At 34.9% G+C, this 15540-nt stretch overlaps 3 protein-coding genes and 1 long non-coding RNA gene across 4 annotated transcripts; 1 reads left to right on the top strand and 3 right to left on the bottom strand.

Moving 5' to 3' along the window:
- Positions 1-5797: 5797 nt before the first annotated feature.
- On the top strand, positions 5798-7343 carry LOC117110839. Its single transcript, XR_004445773.1, has 3 exons — positions 5798-5808; positions 6616-6714; positions 7275-7343. It is a non-coding gene; the product is annotated as an uncharacterized LOC117110839 (long non-coding RNA).
- LOC117110837 lies at positions 7119-7947 on the bottom strand. Its single transcript, XM_033253671.1, has 3 exons — positions 7855-7947; positions 7468-7764; positions 7119-7335 (listed from the first exon to the last, which is right to left on the bottom strand). The coding sequence occupies exons 1-3, from the start codon at positions 7898-7900 to the stop codon at positions 7319-7321; spliced, it is 360 nt and encodes a 119-aa protein (XP_033109562.1). The 5' UTR covers positions 7901-7947; the 3' UTR covers positions 7119-7318.
- A 720-nt stretch (positions 7948-8667) lies between these two features.
- On the bottom strand, positions 8668-10499 carry LOC117110846. The gene is made up of 5 exons (XM_033253677.1): positions 10015-10499; positions 9776-9852; positions 9168-9361; positions 8976-9080; positions 8668-8722 (listed from the first exon to the last, which is right to left on the bottom strand). Exons 1-5 carry the CDS (start codon positions 10083-10085, stop codon positions 8717-8719), a joined length of 453 nt encoding a protein of 150 aa, XP_033109568.1. The 5' UTR covers positions 10086-10499; the 3' UTR covers positions 8668-8716.
- Positions 10500-10524: 25 nt separating this feature from the next.
- On the bottom strand, positions 10525-11269 carry LOC117110845. Its single transcript, XM_033253676.1, has 2 exons — positions 10894-11269; positions 10525-10732 (listed from the first exon to the last, which is right to left on the bottom strand). The coding sequence occupies exons 1-2, from the start codon at positions 11097-11099 to the stop codon at positions 10525-10527; spliced, it is 414 nt and encodes a 137-aa protein (XP_033109567.1). The 5' UTR covers positions 11100-11269.
- Between the last annotated feature and the right edge of the window lie 4271 nt (positions 11270-15540).

The following is a 15540-nucleotide window of genomic DNA, read 5'->3' as shown; positions in this document are numbered from 1 at the left end:
ATATTCAAAATCAACTAGACAAAGACAAAATCTAAACATCCCGGGGTAGCAATCAAGATCTAAATCCGCAGCCCTCGAGTCCAAAACGCGGCACCATGGCACCAAAGGTGATTTAAATAATTACTGTATTTAAGAAAGTTAGCCCCTGAGCAACTCATTCCACGTAAGACTCATCTTGGAGTTAAACAGAGCATTAAATTTGACAAAGATACCAGACTGTAAACACTATTGTTAGTTCTATTCATGAAGCAATACACAGATTTATGCAAATACTCATAAAATGAAGGAACAGAGTTACTAAGTGGCACTACAATGTCTAGGTAGTTTAGTACTAAATGCAGTTTAAAGAACCATACATAAAATTTGCATGATAACGAAAGACAGAACATATTCACACGGTATGATTTAAAAAGGAGACATTACACTTTGTTAGAACAATTACTAAATTTTCTTGACAGGGAATTCCTTCTTATACAAAGTGATCTGCACTGACGCTTAATATCAAGCTCATCATTTAGCGTAAAATGATTTCTACGATCAAATGCCATGCTAGCATCTGAAAAACATGTACACTATAGTACTATATATAGGCTGCAATTTCGCATATAATAATCAACGATTTGTTGAAAGACTTAAAGACATACGCATCTGTGGAGTTACCTGAAGAAGCATCCATTGAAAATGCAGTTGTTGGTTATTTGAAGCATCCACTGAATAATGCAATTGTTGGTTATTTGAAGCATCCATTGAAAATGCAGTTCTTGGTTATTTGAAGCAGAGATGTCAAATTTGTCAAGTAGCTGAGTGTGAGAACAATCAATTGAGGAAGCAAACCGTGGAGTGGGAGGTGGGGGGGGGGGCGAGTGGTGGTTGTGGCCCTCCCACAATAGAAAACTTTTTCATTTTTCAGTTTTAAATTGTGCAATTTGGTGCATACCCATAAATAATAATAATACAGTTTTACTTGTATAATTCTTTTATAAGAGACAATTCCCTGTGTTTTTTTGGCCTCATCGACGACAGGCGTTGAGAAAATGACTGATGGGCGGGTGAGCATTAGAAAAGGCGCTGGGGCGTGATTCTCTTGACAAGGAATTCCCTCTTATACAAAGTAGATCTGCACTGGCGCTTAATATCAAGCTCATCATTTAGCGTAAAATGACTTCCGCAATCAAATGCCATGCTAGCATCTGAAAAACATGTACACTATAGTACTATATATAGGCTGCAATTTCGCATATAATAATCAACAATTTGTTGAAAGACTTAAAGACATACGTATCTGTGGAGTTACCTGATGAAGCATCCATTGAAAATGCAGTTGTTGGTTATTTCATAGAGAAAATAGAACAGAAGGAGTAACATCGACTTTATCGCTTATCTTTAATCCAATTAAACAGTCAGCCAGCGCCTATTAAATTGCACTACGGCCGCCCGCGGAGCTTATCACAGCACTATCTCTTTATACACAGAGCTCCTCGCCGCTTAAGTGTAAACCCCTATAGACGTTCTGGCGTTAGTGGAGTACTTAATACACAAACATTTAAACATTAGAATTAAAAAACACATGCGCAGTTCATTATCCACGGTTTGTTTGTTTGCGCGTTTGGTGTATTTAGATAGAGTTTTTTTTTCGGCGAGAACATACATACTTTAAACGTCAAAATCGGCTTAAAATTTTTAAGCCGATTTAAGCTGTTTCTTTTATCAGTTGTAAGTATTGGCTTATTTTTATTGTAAGAACGAAAGTGATGTCAATAAATAGTGTTTGTAAAGGGTATCGGTTGTCGCAGGTTAATAAAATTTAATTCAGACGAAAGTAGAAAGCTGTATCTTTCATTCGGTACACGAATTAACCGTGTCCGGTCATGTCCGGTCAAGATATTAAGATCATAATGTGGCCCCAAATCTGTTCGTTCGGCCTTTGTAGCGCGCTCATGTGTAAGCCTAGGACTACGCTTAGTCTCATTTGTAGTTTACGTCCAGGTCTTTACTTTACTTACGATTGTCAAGTTTGGCCCTTAAAAACGAAAAAATTTAAAAAACACTATTCACTTTTTTACTTACTTTGGCCACGTATTCTTTTGTTTTTATTAATTTTAAATAACGAAAATAATTTTGTTGTAGGCCTAGGCTTTATAGGCCTAGGCTAGCTGTCTGCGGAGTCCTGCCCATGGTCCTACCTATCATTTTCATTTAAAAATCATTTTCTCCATGCTAGGGGCCGACCGATTATTATACAGTAATTATTATTTATTTAGCCTTTAGCCATAAGCCATAGATACTGTAGCCTAGTCTTGTCCATATCGACAGGCACACATTTTTATTTATTGATTTTGCAACAGTTTTTCATGTTGGAAATGCTTTTTACTTCATTTTATAGAATCATGAACAACACTCCATCTGAGGTCTTCCTGAGAATTTCCTGATGATGATGGCAAGAAACACCATTGACGAATTGCATCTTCGAAGAAAGAAGAAAACCAGATCATGTGTGGCATGCCAATTTTTTCCAAATCAAACGGTTCTTTTTAGAACCACCAAATTACAAATGAGATTTGAAGTTGTCTTCTTTGCTTGTCATTATTATTAAGTAAAACAATTACCCTAACAGTATTAACTCACCATTCATCATACTCACTATCTGATCAAAATTATGTACATTCATCACTTCAATAAAATTTCATCTGTGCATGATACATTTTAATCAACAAACAAATATTACACTTACTGTACCGTTAAGTCTCACCTGTGTATTTATTACCAAATTAAATTTCTACTATTTACATAAAGCCCATCCAACAATTTATGACAGTTCCTTCCTTTTACAACTATACAGTAGTTGCTTTAAAGCATTAAAAATTGCGTCTCCAGGTCTTTTGCCAATACAATAACACGCTTTGCATTATGTGACGGTCAATGTTGATGCAATAGCCCTTCCCCCTCCAATAATAGCATCGTCTTCCAAAAATTTACTTGCCGGTCTAACACCTGAAAAATAAAAGTACATCCCTGTGAAAATTTATCATTTACAGTATATCATAGTTTTTGATGAAATATGGGTGGTGGAGAATTATCATAATATATTAATTTTTATATATAGTTAATCAGTAAAGAATATAATAAAAATGAAAATGCATAAATATTAAATTTAGTATTGACACACAAATTATCATAACCTAGGCCTAGCTACTAGCAGGGGCGGATCCAGAGTTGTCCAAAAAGGGGGGGCCAAATTTGGGCCGATCGACACAACAATGTCCTAGGGGGTCCGGGGGCATGCCCCCGATGTTTGTGTTCTAGACGCCCAAAAATAACATTTGAGGCGTTGTGGGCTATCATTTTTTTTCTTTTTCTTTCTTTTTTCCCTCCCGAAAGGGGAACTGGGCGACCGCCCCCCCCCCCAAATCCGCCCCTGACTAGGCTGCATAATTACAGGCCCTAGTCTATTAGCAAGTAGTGTTGGCCTATGGTAGGCTCTACACTAGGACCTACTAACTTTTATTATTAATGAATTAGAGAATGTTAATATTGCATAGGGCCTTAATTGTGTTGTTGTACTGGCCATCACGACAGGTACCAGTGGTAAGCTAAGGCCTAGTATTCACTAAAACTAACACAGCTAGGCCTTTTTAACTAAATATCAAAGATCAAGAAGATCGTGTAGGCTTATGATTGTAAGAGCTATCGACGCATGCGCGTTTGCCGATTTCAGCTTATCTGGTTGTCAAGTACGTTACGTAACGATGAGATAATTACGATCGCGGCGAGGAGGTATATACCTTTGATCTTCGCTCGATGTTACTCCTTCTGTTCTATTTTCTCTATGGTTATTTGAAGCATCCATTGAATAATGCAATTGTTGGTTATTTGAAGCATCCATTGAAAATGCGGTTCTTGGTTATTTGAAGCAGAGATGTCAAGTTTGTCAAGTAGCTGAGAGTGAGAACAATCAATTGAGGGAGCAAACCGTGGAGGCGGGGGGGTGGGGGGGGGGGGGGGGGGGGGGGTGCGAGTGGTGCTGTGATGGTTTTGGCCCGCCTACAATAGAAAAAATTTTCATTTTGGGGTTTTAAATTGTGCAGTTTGGTGCATACCCATAAATGATAATACAATTTTACTTGTATAATTCTTTTATAAGAGACAGTTCCCCGTTTTTTGGGGTTTTTTTTGGCCTCATCGACGACAGGCGTTGAGAAAATGACTGATGGGCGGGTGAGCATGAGAAGAGGCACTGGGGCGTGATTCTCACGCCGTAGGCGTGAGACTTGGTAGGTCTGTTAAAGTATCCATTGAATAATGCAATTATTGGTTAGATGAAGCATCCATTGAATAATGCAGTTGTTGCTTTCCTGATGCATCCATTGAATAATGAAGTTGTTGGTTAGATGAAGCATACATTGAATAATGCAATTGTTGGTTAGATGAAGCATACATTGAATAATGCATTTGATGAAGCATCTATTGAATAATGAAGTTGTTGGTTAGATGAAGCATACATTGAATAATGCACTTGTTTGTTACCTGAAGCATCCATTCAATAATGCAGTTGAGATGAAGCATCTATTGAATAATGCGAACAATTTTACCCTGGCTAAAACTTTCTGGCTAGTGGTGGATGGTTAGATAAGTTCAAAGCGCGACATGGAATTCGATGAACGACACTTCAAGGGGAATCACTATCAGCTGATTTTAACTCGATTGACCAGTTCAAAACCAAATTTGAAGGCATCATTGAGGAAAATCAGTTGAACAGATATCAAATTTTTAACGCCGATGAGACAGGTCTTTGGTGGCGGCTAATCCCTAATCGTTCGTTGGTTTTACGAAACGAAAAAAATGCCAAAAAATGCGAAAAAAATCAAAGGACAGGGTAACAATCATGGGCTGTGCCAATGCCTCAGGGACGTGCAAATTGCCTCTCTTTATTCATCCACAAATCGAAGCGACCAAGATGCTATAAAAATGAAGACATGTCTCGCTTGCCGGTTACATATTATAGTCAACATTCGGCATGGATGGATGCTACCGTTTTCAAAAAATGGTTCCACAGTGACTTTGTTCCAACTGTCCGGCGGTGGTGCCATGAACACGACATTCCATACAAAATTCTACTTCTTTTGGATAATGCTCCGTCACACCCCCCAAAAGCAGAACTCGTTTCTGAGGATGAGAACGTCTGGGTTGAGTATCTTCCCCCAAACACCACTAGCGTGATTCAGCCTATGGACCAGGGGATCTTGGAAACCCTGAAACGACACTACAAAAGCATCTCCTACGACACATCCTGGTGAACGATGACGACATTCCAAATGTCATCAAGCAGCTGACAATCAAGGATTGCGTTGGTTGGATTTTCCAAGCATGGGAAGATGCAACGGAAGAAAACCTAAGTCGTAGCTGGCGACAACTTCTGGGAGAAGAGCCGAACAACGACTCCGATCCTCATCAAAGAAACCATCATGATGACGATGACTCGGCTAAATTAGATGTAATGTTTGAAGAACTCGGATACCAAGCCCACCACTTTTTCATGCAGTGCAATTTATAGAAAATAAGTAGCACGCCCTCAGTTTTCAGTTTGCGTACAAATCGTATTCCAGCTGTTATAGCGGGCGCTGTTTACAGACCCGGAAGTAAGTTGGTGCTTTGTTTTGTAAACAATACTGCCCAATCACAAGGCTTAGATTTCGAAAAAAAAAAAAAACAAAGTTTCGATGATGTCATCATCCGGGGACTTTAAACTTCACAATAGCCTAACCATGCTTGTCTTTCCATTTTGAAAAGCGTAGAAAATAATATGAGAAGGTAGGTGGAATTTTGCAATTTTTTAAATATATTTTTTGCCGCCAATTTTATTGTAAACTTGAAAAGCATGAATTTCGAAATCGTCAACTATTTTTTGACTAAGGCATGTAGGTTTGTCTAATATAACACTTGAATAATTATATAAAATTGTGATGTCGTTTTTTTGTACCGTGTAAAAAAGGTGTGCAGCACCAGCAGGTTAGTAGTACACGTGGGCTATGGTCTTGTGTACAACATTCACGACCATACGGTATAATGTTGGAGACTGACACTTACCCTACCTACCAATGTAGACAAACTTTGAATTAGGTAGGCATAGGCCTATGCCTAGTGATATAATTTCTGTAATCTATGTAGCCTAGGCCATAGGCTAGGCCTAGCCTAGGCTCTAGGCCATTGACATGTATAGACTGGGGGGAGAGGTTAGTGTTAAAGACTGAATATACATAGGTTAGGGATTAAGGCACATGAAAAAAAAATTAAGTTTTTTATTTAGCAATAATATTTATTTGTAAATATTGTAAAAAAAAAATGGTTCAATTTCATTGTTATTTAAAAAAAAGTCATAAAATTGCATTTTTTTTTTAAAGAAGTTGGCGTAATTATTTATAGGGCAAAAAAAAAAAAATCCGCATCAAGGCCTAGGCCAATTTTCCAAGTTTTTGATGTAGGTTAATGTGATAAATCTAATAAATAAACATGTGCCATTATTTGTTCTAACACTACAAATTGCTCTTGTTAGTTAGGTAGTTGTAAAAAAAAAATCCGACACCTTATAACGTTAACACATTTATCTGTTTATTTCAGTTTTGTACAATCATCAACATTCAAAATCTGTAGTGCCAGCGATTGGACAGTCGTTGAACCAAACATCAGGTGACAACAACATTGAATTAGAAACACTTGGTAGGCATAATAATAATGTACACATTATATTAGGTTGATCGGGTGTAGAGTCATTGCGGCCCTGCATTAACCAATGAAAACTGTCAATATGCACTATGCTAAAATTTAAAGTTACCCAACCAGTTAAAAAAATGTATCACAGTGTTCTCCCGAAGCCGTTTTAGCCATCAATTTTTTCCAGTAAAATAACAGGCCAACTAGTAAAAATTTAGAGTTTTGTAAAATTTAGAAAAAAATACTGATAGGCCTAGGTAGTCGATACTGGCCCTCTTTCAATGAATTAACATCATTCCAATCTATGCCAACAGTAGGCTATGAATATATGTGGTGCTCTTCAAGTCATTATCAAAAAAGGTATTTTAAGAAAGTCACTCAAAAGGGGTAACACCTCAAACTGTGTGCATTGCTGAATTTTTACGGACAAATTTACCAGTAAAAATTTGTCAATTGGGAGAATACTGTATCACAATGTTAACACACAAAATGCCATCACTGTTTGCTAAAATAGCATATACGATTTATATCAACAAATATATCAATCAACATTCAAATTGTTTCAGGTTCACTTCATTGGTGACTGACACTGTAGCATTGGACACTTGGTTTATTCTTCAGCGATTGCTGTAAAAAAACAAAGGTACAGTGTAAAAAATTGTATTTTAATTTATTTGCTTATTAAATATGATTACAGTACTATAACATGCTAAAAAATATAAATTAATTGTACAGTACTCTGTTAACTGGTATTCTTACCGCGTTTTCTCCGCTTTGGCTGCTCAACCTCATTTTGTATAACGGGTATCGTTGTTGTGAAGTGTGCCCTCATTATGGACAAATTCTGTTTGGCTTTGTCAGGCATTCCACTAACAAACCGTCTTCGTTTGTTGAACACAGCATGAAGTGCTTCTCCGCCCTGTTCTCCAAGTAGGCCAAGCCCAAAGTGCCATTTTTTCACTTGTTCTATCACATGCTGCTCAAGCATATGTAATTTTGGCGTCACTGACATCCCAGTTGTTCTGTATGAAACCATAAATTTCTTAATGTATGTTTCTGTAAATAAAAAGACAAATTGTAATCCATATTAAACTGTATATCAAGGTTTAAACCATAATTATATAAGGTTTTAATGAATATACTTACCAAGATGATAAATTTCTGCATCATTCATGAAGTTGCAATGGTTCATGCTATTGTGAACTTCTCCATATAGCAAAAATAGGTCTTTGATTTCTTCAAGCTGCTTTAATTTTGTGGCTACTAGCCTCATTTTTCCAATGCCAATCTTATCTTCTATTTTGCTTTTTACAACTTCTTTTGGAACTTTGAATAAATCATGTATTACTGGAACCTAATGAAATTAATAATAAAAATATTTATTAATTGATAATGGTAATTATTACTTGTTTATAATTACAATTTATTATACAATACAATTAAATAAAAACAACTGTACCTGTAGTGCTTTATGCACATGGTTGCCATTGAAATCCTTTCCATGATATTGTTGCCGTTGAATTTTGTTACGTTGCAGAAATTCATCCAGTGCCAAATGGCAAGTCATTATCTAGAAGTTTGTCCTATTGAAAAATATAAATGTATTGATTGAAACAGTATATTAACAACTCATTAAATCAAATTAAAATAGGTTTTCCTATTTTAATTTGATTAAACACTTTTTTTGTGAAACTATGCAGTCTGTTATAATTAGTTGTTAATATACTGTTTCAATCAGTATATTATAACAGACTGCATAGTTTCACAAAAAAGTGTTTAATCAAATTAAAATAGGTTTTCATATGGTTATTTTGTCAATACATACAATTTCTTAATAGTACATACAATTTCTTAATAGTACATACAATTTTAGACATTTCTTCCTTTGCCTTTATTATCTTTTTGATTTCTTTCTCAATAGATTTTTTGTCATCCCCTTGGTAGAAGCTTAAAGGAAGGCCATCTTCAATTTCTTCAATTTCTTCTATCAGTTTCTTTATCTTTTGCTTCAAATCTGTAAATTATAACATATTATTACAGCCGTAACTAAATATCTTACTAATTACAGATAATTTGAAAAAATGGATACAAGGTCGAACCCAGTGGAGTCGTCACAGTGTCCAACTGCAGAATGATTGAAGGTAAATACATATCTACTGTACTTAGTTACCTGATTTTTCTTTTACTTGAATCTTTATTCGCTCACTGAAATCATCTAATTCATCATCGTCATCATCATCATCATCATTTTTTTTTGCAATATTTACTTGAGAATTGTATACAATCATGTCGATTTCATGGGCATCTGTTTCCAGCTTCTCATATAGCTTCTTGAAAATCCCCAAAGATACATGAAGAGACGGAACAGAAACCTAAAAAGAAATGTAAAATACATTATAATTATAACTAACCCTTAAAAATATGAATTGTATGCCGAATTTTAGACACAGAATGCTTACATGATCAATTTCAGTGTCTACTAAGGGCTTCTTTATGACACATCTTGATACTTCTTTTGCCATTTCCTTTCTTCCATCTTCTATAAATTTTGCATAATCATTGTTTATTTGCTTTAATGTCCGGTGTTCTGTTGGTGTTTGTCCATCTTTGATTTCCTTCGCAGTTTGTGTGCAATAAAGGCACGGATAACGTCCTTTTGGAAGAATGTACAATAAATTTTATTAAACAGCCAATACCATTTTTCAACTTCTATATACAGTATGGATTTTTTTAAATGTAATTCTAATAATAATTTTAATCTTTCTAATATAATTCTTCTTGATATTATGAACTTTAAACTTTCCCTTTTGTACATTGTATTTGAATTTGATATTTTTCTATTTTGCATGTTTTTTGATATTGTCCGTTTTGATGTTCTTTGATGTTTTGATATTCTATATGTTGTCTATATTAATTGTAGTGTACTAAAGACAATTTTCTGATATATTTTATATTAGACCCAATAAATGCTGTGGATAGCAGCCCATTCATTCATTCATGAATACGACAATCCTTACTAAATAATAAGTACTGTACCGTACTGTATATCAACCCCTAAAGTGCTTACCATTAGGTCCAAGAAGCCCATAGAGCTTTGTAAGGTAGACATAGTCGCCGAAACCAAACAGCCTTAGAGTATAGTCCCTGTGTATTAATAACATAAAACAATCAGCTATTCAATTAGATTGCTAAATGAAATTTATTGACTTAAATTTAAAAAGAGAGTATAAAATTGTATAATTTACAGAGTGTAAATCTTTTACTAACACAAAATTGTAAAAATATCTTTTTCAATGCATTATTTACCTCCATTTGGTCCCATCCATTTTTGCAATTGCATGCGATATATTTGGCAAGGTTGCCTCTATGTTGAACATGCAATCTGGCGCCTCAAACAGGAGAACGACTACAACGTTTCTGGTTGCATTTGGATTTTTTATGTTGACAATTTGTATTTCAAATTTAGTTGACCCACCCCCCCTGATCCCCCCAAATTTCAGCCATATTTCTCCATTGTGTGGCACAAGATTATTCAGCCTGCAAAATTAAATCATAATTATACAGTATTCAATTTTTTTTATTTACAGAAGTAATGGTAATGGTTGGGGACTTATATAGCACATAATACACGGGTCTCTATGCGCTTAACAGAAAAACAGAAAATACAATCCATCCTAGAGTGTAACCTAAGCAAACCAAGCTGAAAAAACAACCGAAACAGATTAACGCATTAAAATTAAATTTGTATTGATGTCAACCTATACATCCTGAAGTAGATGACCATTAGAAAGGTATCACAATGATTTGTAAATACACTTACATTAAATGTTGTTCTAAGTGACAGGTGACAGTTCTGTGAACGTCTGTCATCCACACCACAGCACACTGTACAAGACGGAATTCGTCATACCTCGATGAGCGTTGCATTAACTGCATAGTCGTGGCTACAAATTTGCCATCAATTAGTTCTCTTTGTCTCTGCCGAATCTTTCTTTCTGATGGGATACCACGACAAGCTGAATAGCTGTAAATATACAGAATAAATTTTAAATAGTTTTTTTTTCTATAAACTTAATTTTATCTCTTACAATTCGTCTTACTAAACACTTATTAAACGTTATTCTCACCAAATTTAAATGATTGACAATTTTATTTATTTGATTGGTTTGTATTATTTATTCATACCGTTTTATTTTTCTCAGCTGTTCCCATGTGACATTACAGTCTGTTATCAAGGCAAGGGCCTTATCAACCGTCATTTGAGAACTCTCTATACCAGCTGCAATCAGATGTTCAGATGAAGCATTCCGAAGCTGATTGATTATATTTTGTTTACCATCATCATTATTGACTTGACGGGCAAGATCTTCAACCTCGCGGTTTCGCTTCATTAGTGTTTTCTTGGAGACTTCTGAACTCTTATGTGTGGTGTTGGTTATAAGAGTAACCTTTCTGGGCTGAAATATGAAACAAGCAATATTTTTGAAAATAAGTATTCAAACAATCGCATGCAATGACAGTGCAGAGTGACATTGTTCCTACACCAACTAATGAGCAAACATGAATTCATAACAAGAGTGACTGTAGGGTTTTATTGGATAATACATACCCTTCCAAATGTTTGGAGTTTGTGCTGGCCATCATTTTCTTTCAGGTTTTTGAGAAGTACTTTATCAGATAGTTGTTGAATTGACTTGTGAATTTGAGTGGTTGTCTCAACAGCATATAATAATTTTTTTGACATAGATAAAAGTTCTGTTGTTTGCTGAAATTCTTGCGCGTTCGGAATGCATGTATGCCTAGATGTTTCTGAATATTTAATTTTTAATTCGCAATTATTACACGACACTTCAGCTGCAAAAAGTGCCTCTTTTGCTAAAGTTTGTGGCAAGTTGAAATTATTAAAATTCAACAAATAATTACAAACAAAACATGGAATTTGCTTCCGTAAAATAGTACAAAATACGGAGTTCACACAATCGTAACAAAAGCTGTGTCCACATGTACTAACTAAGTAATTTGGACATAAAACATTGTCACAGATAGAACATGAAAAATACTGTTCATTGCTAGTAATTTAAAGTTACGATGCTGATGGTCACATGCCAAATTGGGTTTTGGCGTTACTTCTATAGCGTTCTTGTATTTGATTCTAGTATAGGCTTGCTATTGTTGTCTGTACATAAAACATGTAATGCAGCTGCTAATAGAATGATTACGAAAGTTAAAGATCAGTTTGCATCCATCCTTCTAGCTCTGAAGGTTGCAATTCCTGCAAATGAAGCTAGGAAAAATTTCGTGATTGTAGTTAAATGAAGTTGTAGCTAATTTAAGATCCACGCGTGAAGCCCATTTTTTATCCTTTTCCACACGAGCTGTAGATCGAAATTTTTTCCCACAAGCGCAGCATATGCCTGCAACAGCTGTTGTGTGGTATTCCATCTATAAAAAAAAATTTATAAATTAATATTTTATACATACTGTATTTATTGTATTAAGTTTTGTATTTTTTAATTGATATACTGTATTTTAATACTTGCAATTTTGTTTATAATATTTTAATAATTTACATAAAATAAATTCATCTCAGCCTTTGTATATTTTGTGTATTTATACCTGAATAAAAATAATACATATACTGTAAGCTAATACAGTGTATAGGCCTATATTATATATAGGCCTATGTCAATTATTATCATTGAGAAGGCCTAATGAAAAAATATTAATTATACTAATTGTGTTATATGTTCAATAAAATTACTGAACTGACATAATTGATGATTGAGTGTCTCTTTTTATTAATGATTTTTGCCCCAAAATACCAACAGTACTGCGCTACACCAATTAAGTAGGCCTAGCTATGGACACGCACTGCTGGCTTTGTTTACACACGCAAATATCATCATTTGACCTTCAACCCAGTTTCCATGAACTAGAGGTCTTTGGCCTAGCACCGCGGTTACAGTCGTGAGTGACAAAACCGCTGTATTTATGTCGGTTGGAAATTTATTAATTACGTTAATATATTAAAAAACGACATTTTTTTAAAAACTTGTTTACAAATATTAGTAATTGTAGTAAAAAAATATCGAAAAGATAATCTGAAAATAGTTGACGATTTACCGTAAACGGTTTTCTACGATGAACGTTCGTCTGCTATTTATTCCCCGCTCGCCGGCGTAGGGGAATCCATTCTAGGCTCTGAATACTGGACTCGATTGAGCCTCTAATTGTGAAATAATACGAGTGTGTGGTGTGTTTTTGTTAACCTTCTCAATAATTTAGACTTGTATTTTAACTAAATATTTTTTTTTTGTCTTTTGTGGGGTTATCCCACTTTTATTACTTCTCACATTTCATCACTACATAATTTACAATTACAAGGTTTTATGTGGTACCGTGAAATATCCAATATGAGTATTTACAGAGATAAAAATAATTTTTCTTTAAAACGGGTTAGTCCATCTTGATGGCTAACTATTATTTCTTTATAGTTATTTTCATAGTAAAGTACGACATTTAAATATATGTTTTCAACGTGTTCCTTTTATATGTATATTTTTCTGATTATATTCTACTAACCTTTTTTAATATAAGTAGTATACTGTACATACATACATATACATTGTACTCGCATACATGCCACAGGATGACAAGTAGCTTACATTAATCAAATATTGATCAGAAATCCTAGGCATATGTCGACATACCTACATACATCCGCACTCACGTTAATATTCACATACACCTACCTATATTTGCAATACCCAAACTTACACAATAAGCATATTGGACCTATAAACAAACAGGTTATCTATATACACATAACTCCATAATGCCATTTTAATTTTTTTTTTTATTTATTTTTTTTTTTTTTTTAAATTTTATTTAATAACTTTTTGTTATAATACTCTATAGAAAATAAGGTCGCAATGGAATTAAGCTTCCATTTACCAATGTGCTTTAACGTTCGAGCCTTGTATATACAAAATGCCCCAAGACTACAGATATTATCTAAGAATCTGTTGCCTGTACCTAGTACAATGTTATGAAAGGACAGTGGTGTTTCTAATTTGGAACTATAATTAATAAAATTCCACATTACTCTTGCGTCTTTACATTCAAAAAAATAATGTAATTCATCATCCAGTACATTGCATTCAATACACCGCTCATCCTTAACAAAAATTTTCGTGTAGGTACAATCATATGAAGCAACTTATAGTTCAATTGCCTAATTACATTATCCTTCTTATTTTTTAGTTTAATGCGCCAGGTGTGTATCCAATTGTTTTCAGTCTTCAACAAAATTTCCCATTTCCGTTGGGTTTGAACAGGAGGCTTCGCAGTACGCTTTAGTAACAAACAATAAATTTGATTTGTTGTCATTTTTAGAATGGGGTTTCTAATACTTGTATGCTTGGGAATATCCTTATTACTAACTACATTTTTTGTTAATAGTCTCTTTTTATCAATGATTTTTGCCCCAAAATACCAACAGTACTGCGCTACACCAATTAAGTAGGCCTAGCTATGGACACGCACTGCTGGCTTTGTTTACACACGCAAATATCATCATTTGACCTTCAACCCAGTTTCCATGAACTAGACGTTTGTTATTTGTTTGAGAAATGTCAGTCTTATGTTGGCTTTGTTTTATTGTTTGAATCATGTCCGTCTTACACGTTCGTTCCTTCATGAATTTTTTCATGTCTGTCTTATGTTTTCGTTATTTCTTTTTTTTTAAATCTTGTCCGTCATATCATTCATAAATTCGTTCATGTCCGTCTAATGTGTTTGTTGTTTTATTTATTTAAATCATACCCTTCTTATGCGTTCGTAATTTATCTATTTGAATCACGTCTTATACGTTCGTTCGTGTATTGCGGACTCACGATCAAAGGCTGGCAGCAGTGCGGCGGCTGGTTCACAATGCTAAAACTTTGGAGCGTCCATAGCCAATCAGCCCAAAGCATAATCCATCTGCGCAACAAGCACATGGTTAAACGAATGATCGTCGCCCATGCGGAGTACTTCTTGATTTTGCATCGGTTGTGGGAACGGAGGCTATGGGTAAATAATAGCACAATGGAGAAAGGTTCGTCTATACAGTAAAAATATAGAATAGTTTAGAATTTGTTGTTGTTTGCTACGAAGTCCTGTACATTTTAAATATTCTGTGTAAACTTAGACCAGTCCAGTGGTGGCACCAGGACCTGCCCGACGGAGGGGCTAAAGGCCCCGACGGGAGGGGGCTAGTGGAGCGAATCGAGTCTCATTTGGCTGGGGGCCGGGGGCTGCCTAGGGCTCCCAGTGGGAGACATGGGGCTTCGCCCCCTGGAAGCCACGGATATTTGATCAATTATGGCGAATTTTTATTACTTATTTGATAGGCATCGAGTTACTATAATATGAATTCATGTAGGCTATGCTTTCTAATGTTGAAATCAGCTTTGAAAACCAAAACATTTTGAATAAAGCAAGAAACAAGGCGTATGCAATGTAACCATCTGATTTATTTTCAAATCCCTATATCTTGAAAGTGAAATTCTATATTTTGGAAATTTTGCATGAAATCTGTCAACCACGCTGTCATGGTCGATGTTGCTTCACCTACCACGATGTATATTCCAACCATGATGAGGCTATCAAAATGAGCATTTGTCATAACAGAACGCAAATTATCTTTAGTCTCTTTGAATTATTATTATTATTATTATTATTATTATTGTTATTGTTATTGTTGTTGAGATGAAAAGTATGGTGGCTAAACGAATATTACATGTAAATATTTTTTTTTATTTGTTTGTTCCCCGACAAAATTTATCGTCT

This window comes from Anneissia japonica, unplaced genomic scaffold, assembly GCF_011630105.1.
Source record: "Anneissia japonica isolate Jap-2015-1 unplaced genomic scaffold, ASM1163010v1 scaffold288072_len178204_cov163, whole genome shotgun sequence".
NCBI classification, from domain to species: Eukaryota; Metazoa; Echinodermata; class Crinoidea; order Comatulida; family Comatulidae; genus Anneissia; species Anneissia japonica.
The sequence above is the reverse complement of the archived record's forward strand: the minus strand, read 5'-3'. Positions and strand labels throughout refer to the sequence as shown.

Bases quoted from the DNA above. Each gene is read 5' to 3' on its own strand.
- LOC117110837 (XM_033253671.1), bottom strand. From the start codon at position 7,900: ATGAACCATTGCAACTTCATGAATGATGCAGAAATTTATCATCTTG. The intron at 7,765-7,854 runs GTAAGTATATTC...TTTTATTTACAG, and splicing joins TGCAGAAATTTATCATCTTG to AAACATACATTAAGAAATTT.
- LOC117110846 (XM_033253677.1), bottom strand. From the start codon at position 10,085: ATGTTCAACATAGAGGCAACCTTGCCAAATATATCGCATGCAATTGCA. The intron at 9,362-9,775 runs GTAAGCACTTTA...TTCTTCCAAAAG, and splicing joins TGGGCTTCTTGGACCTAATG to GACGTTATCCGTGCCTTTAT. The intron at 9,081-9,167 runs GTAAGCATTCTG...ATTTCTTTTTAG, and splicing joins TAGACACTGAAATTGATCAT to GTTTCTGTTCCGTCTCTTCA.
- LOC117110845 (XM_033253676.1), bottom strand. From the start codon at position 11,099: ATGAAGCGAAACCGCGAGGTTGAAGATCTTGCCCGTCAAGTCAATAAT. The intron at 10,733-10,893 runs GTATGAATAAAT...GTATATTTACAG, and splicing joins CAGCTGAGAAAAATAAAACG to CTATTCAGCTTGTCGTGGTA.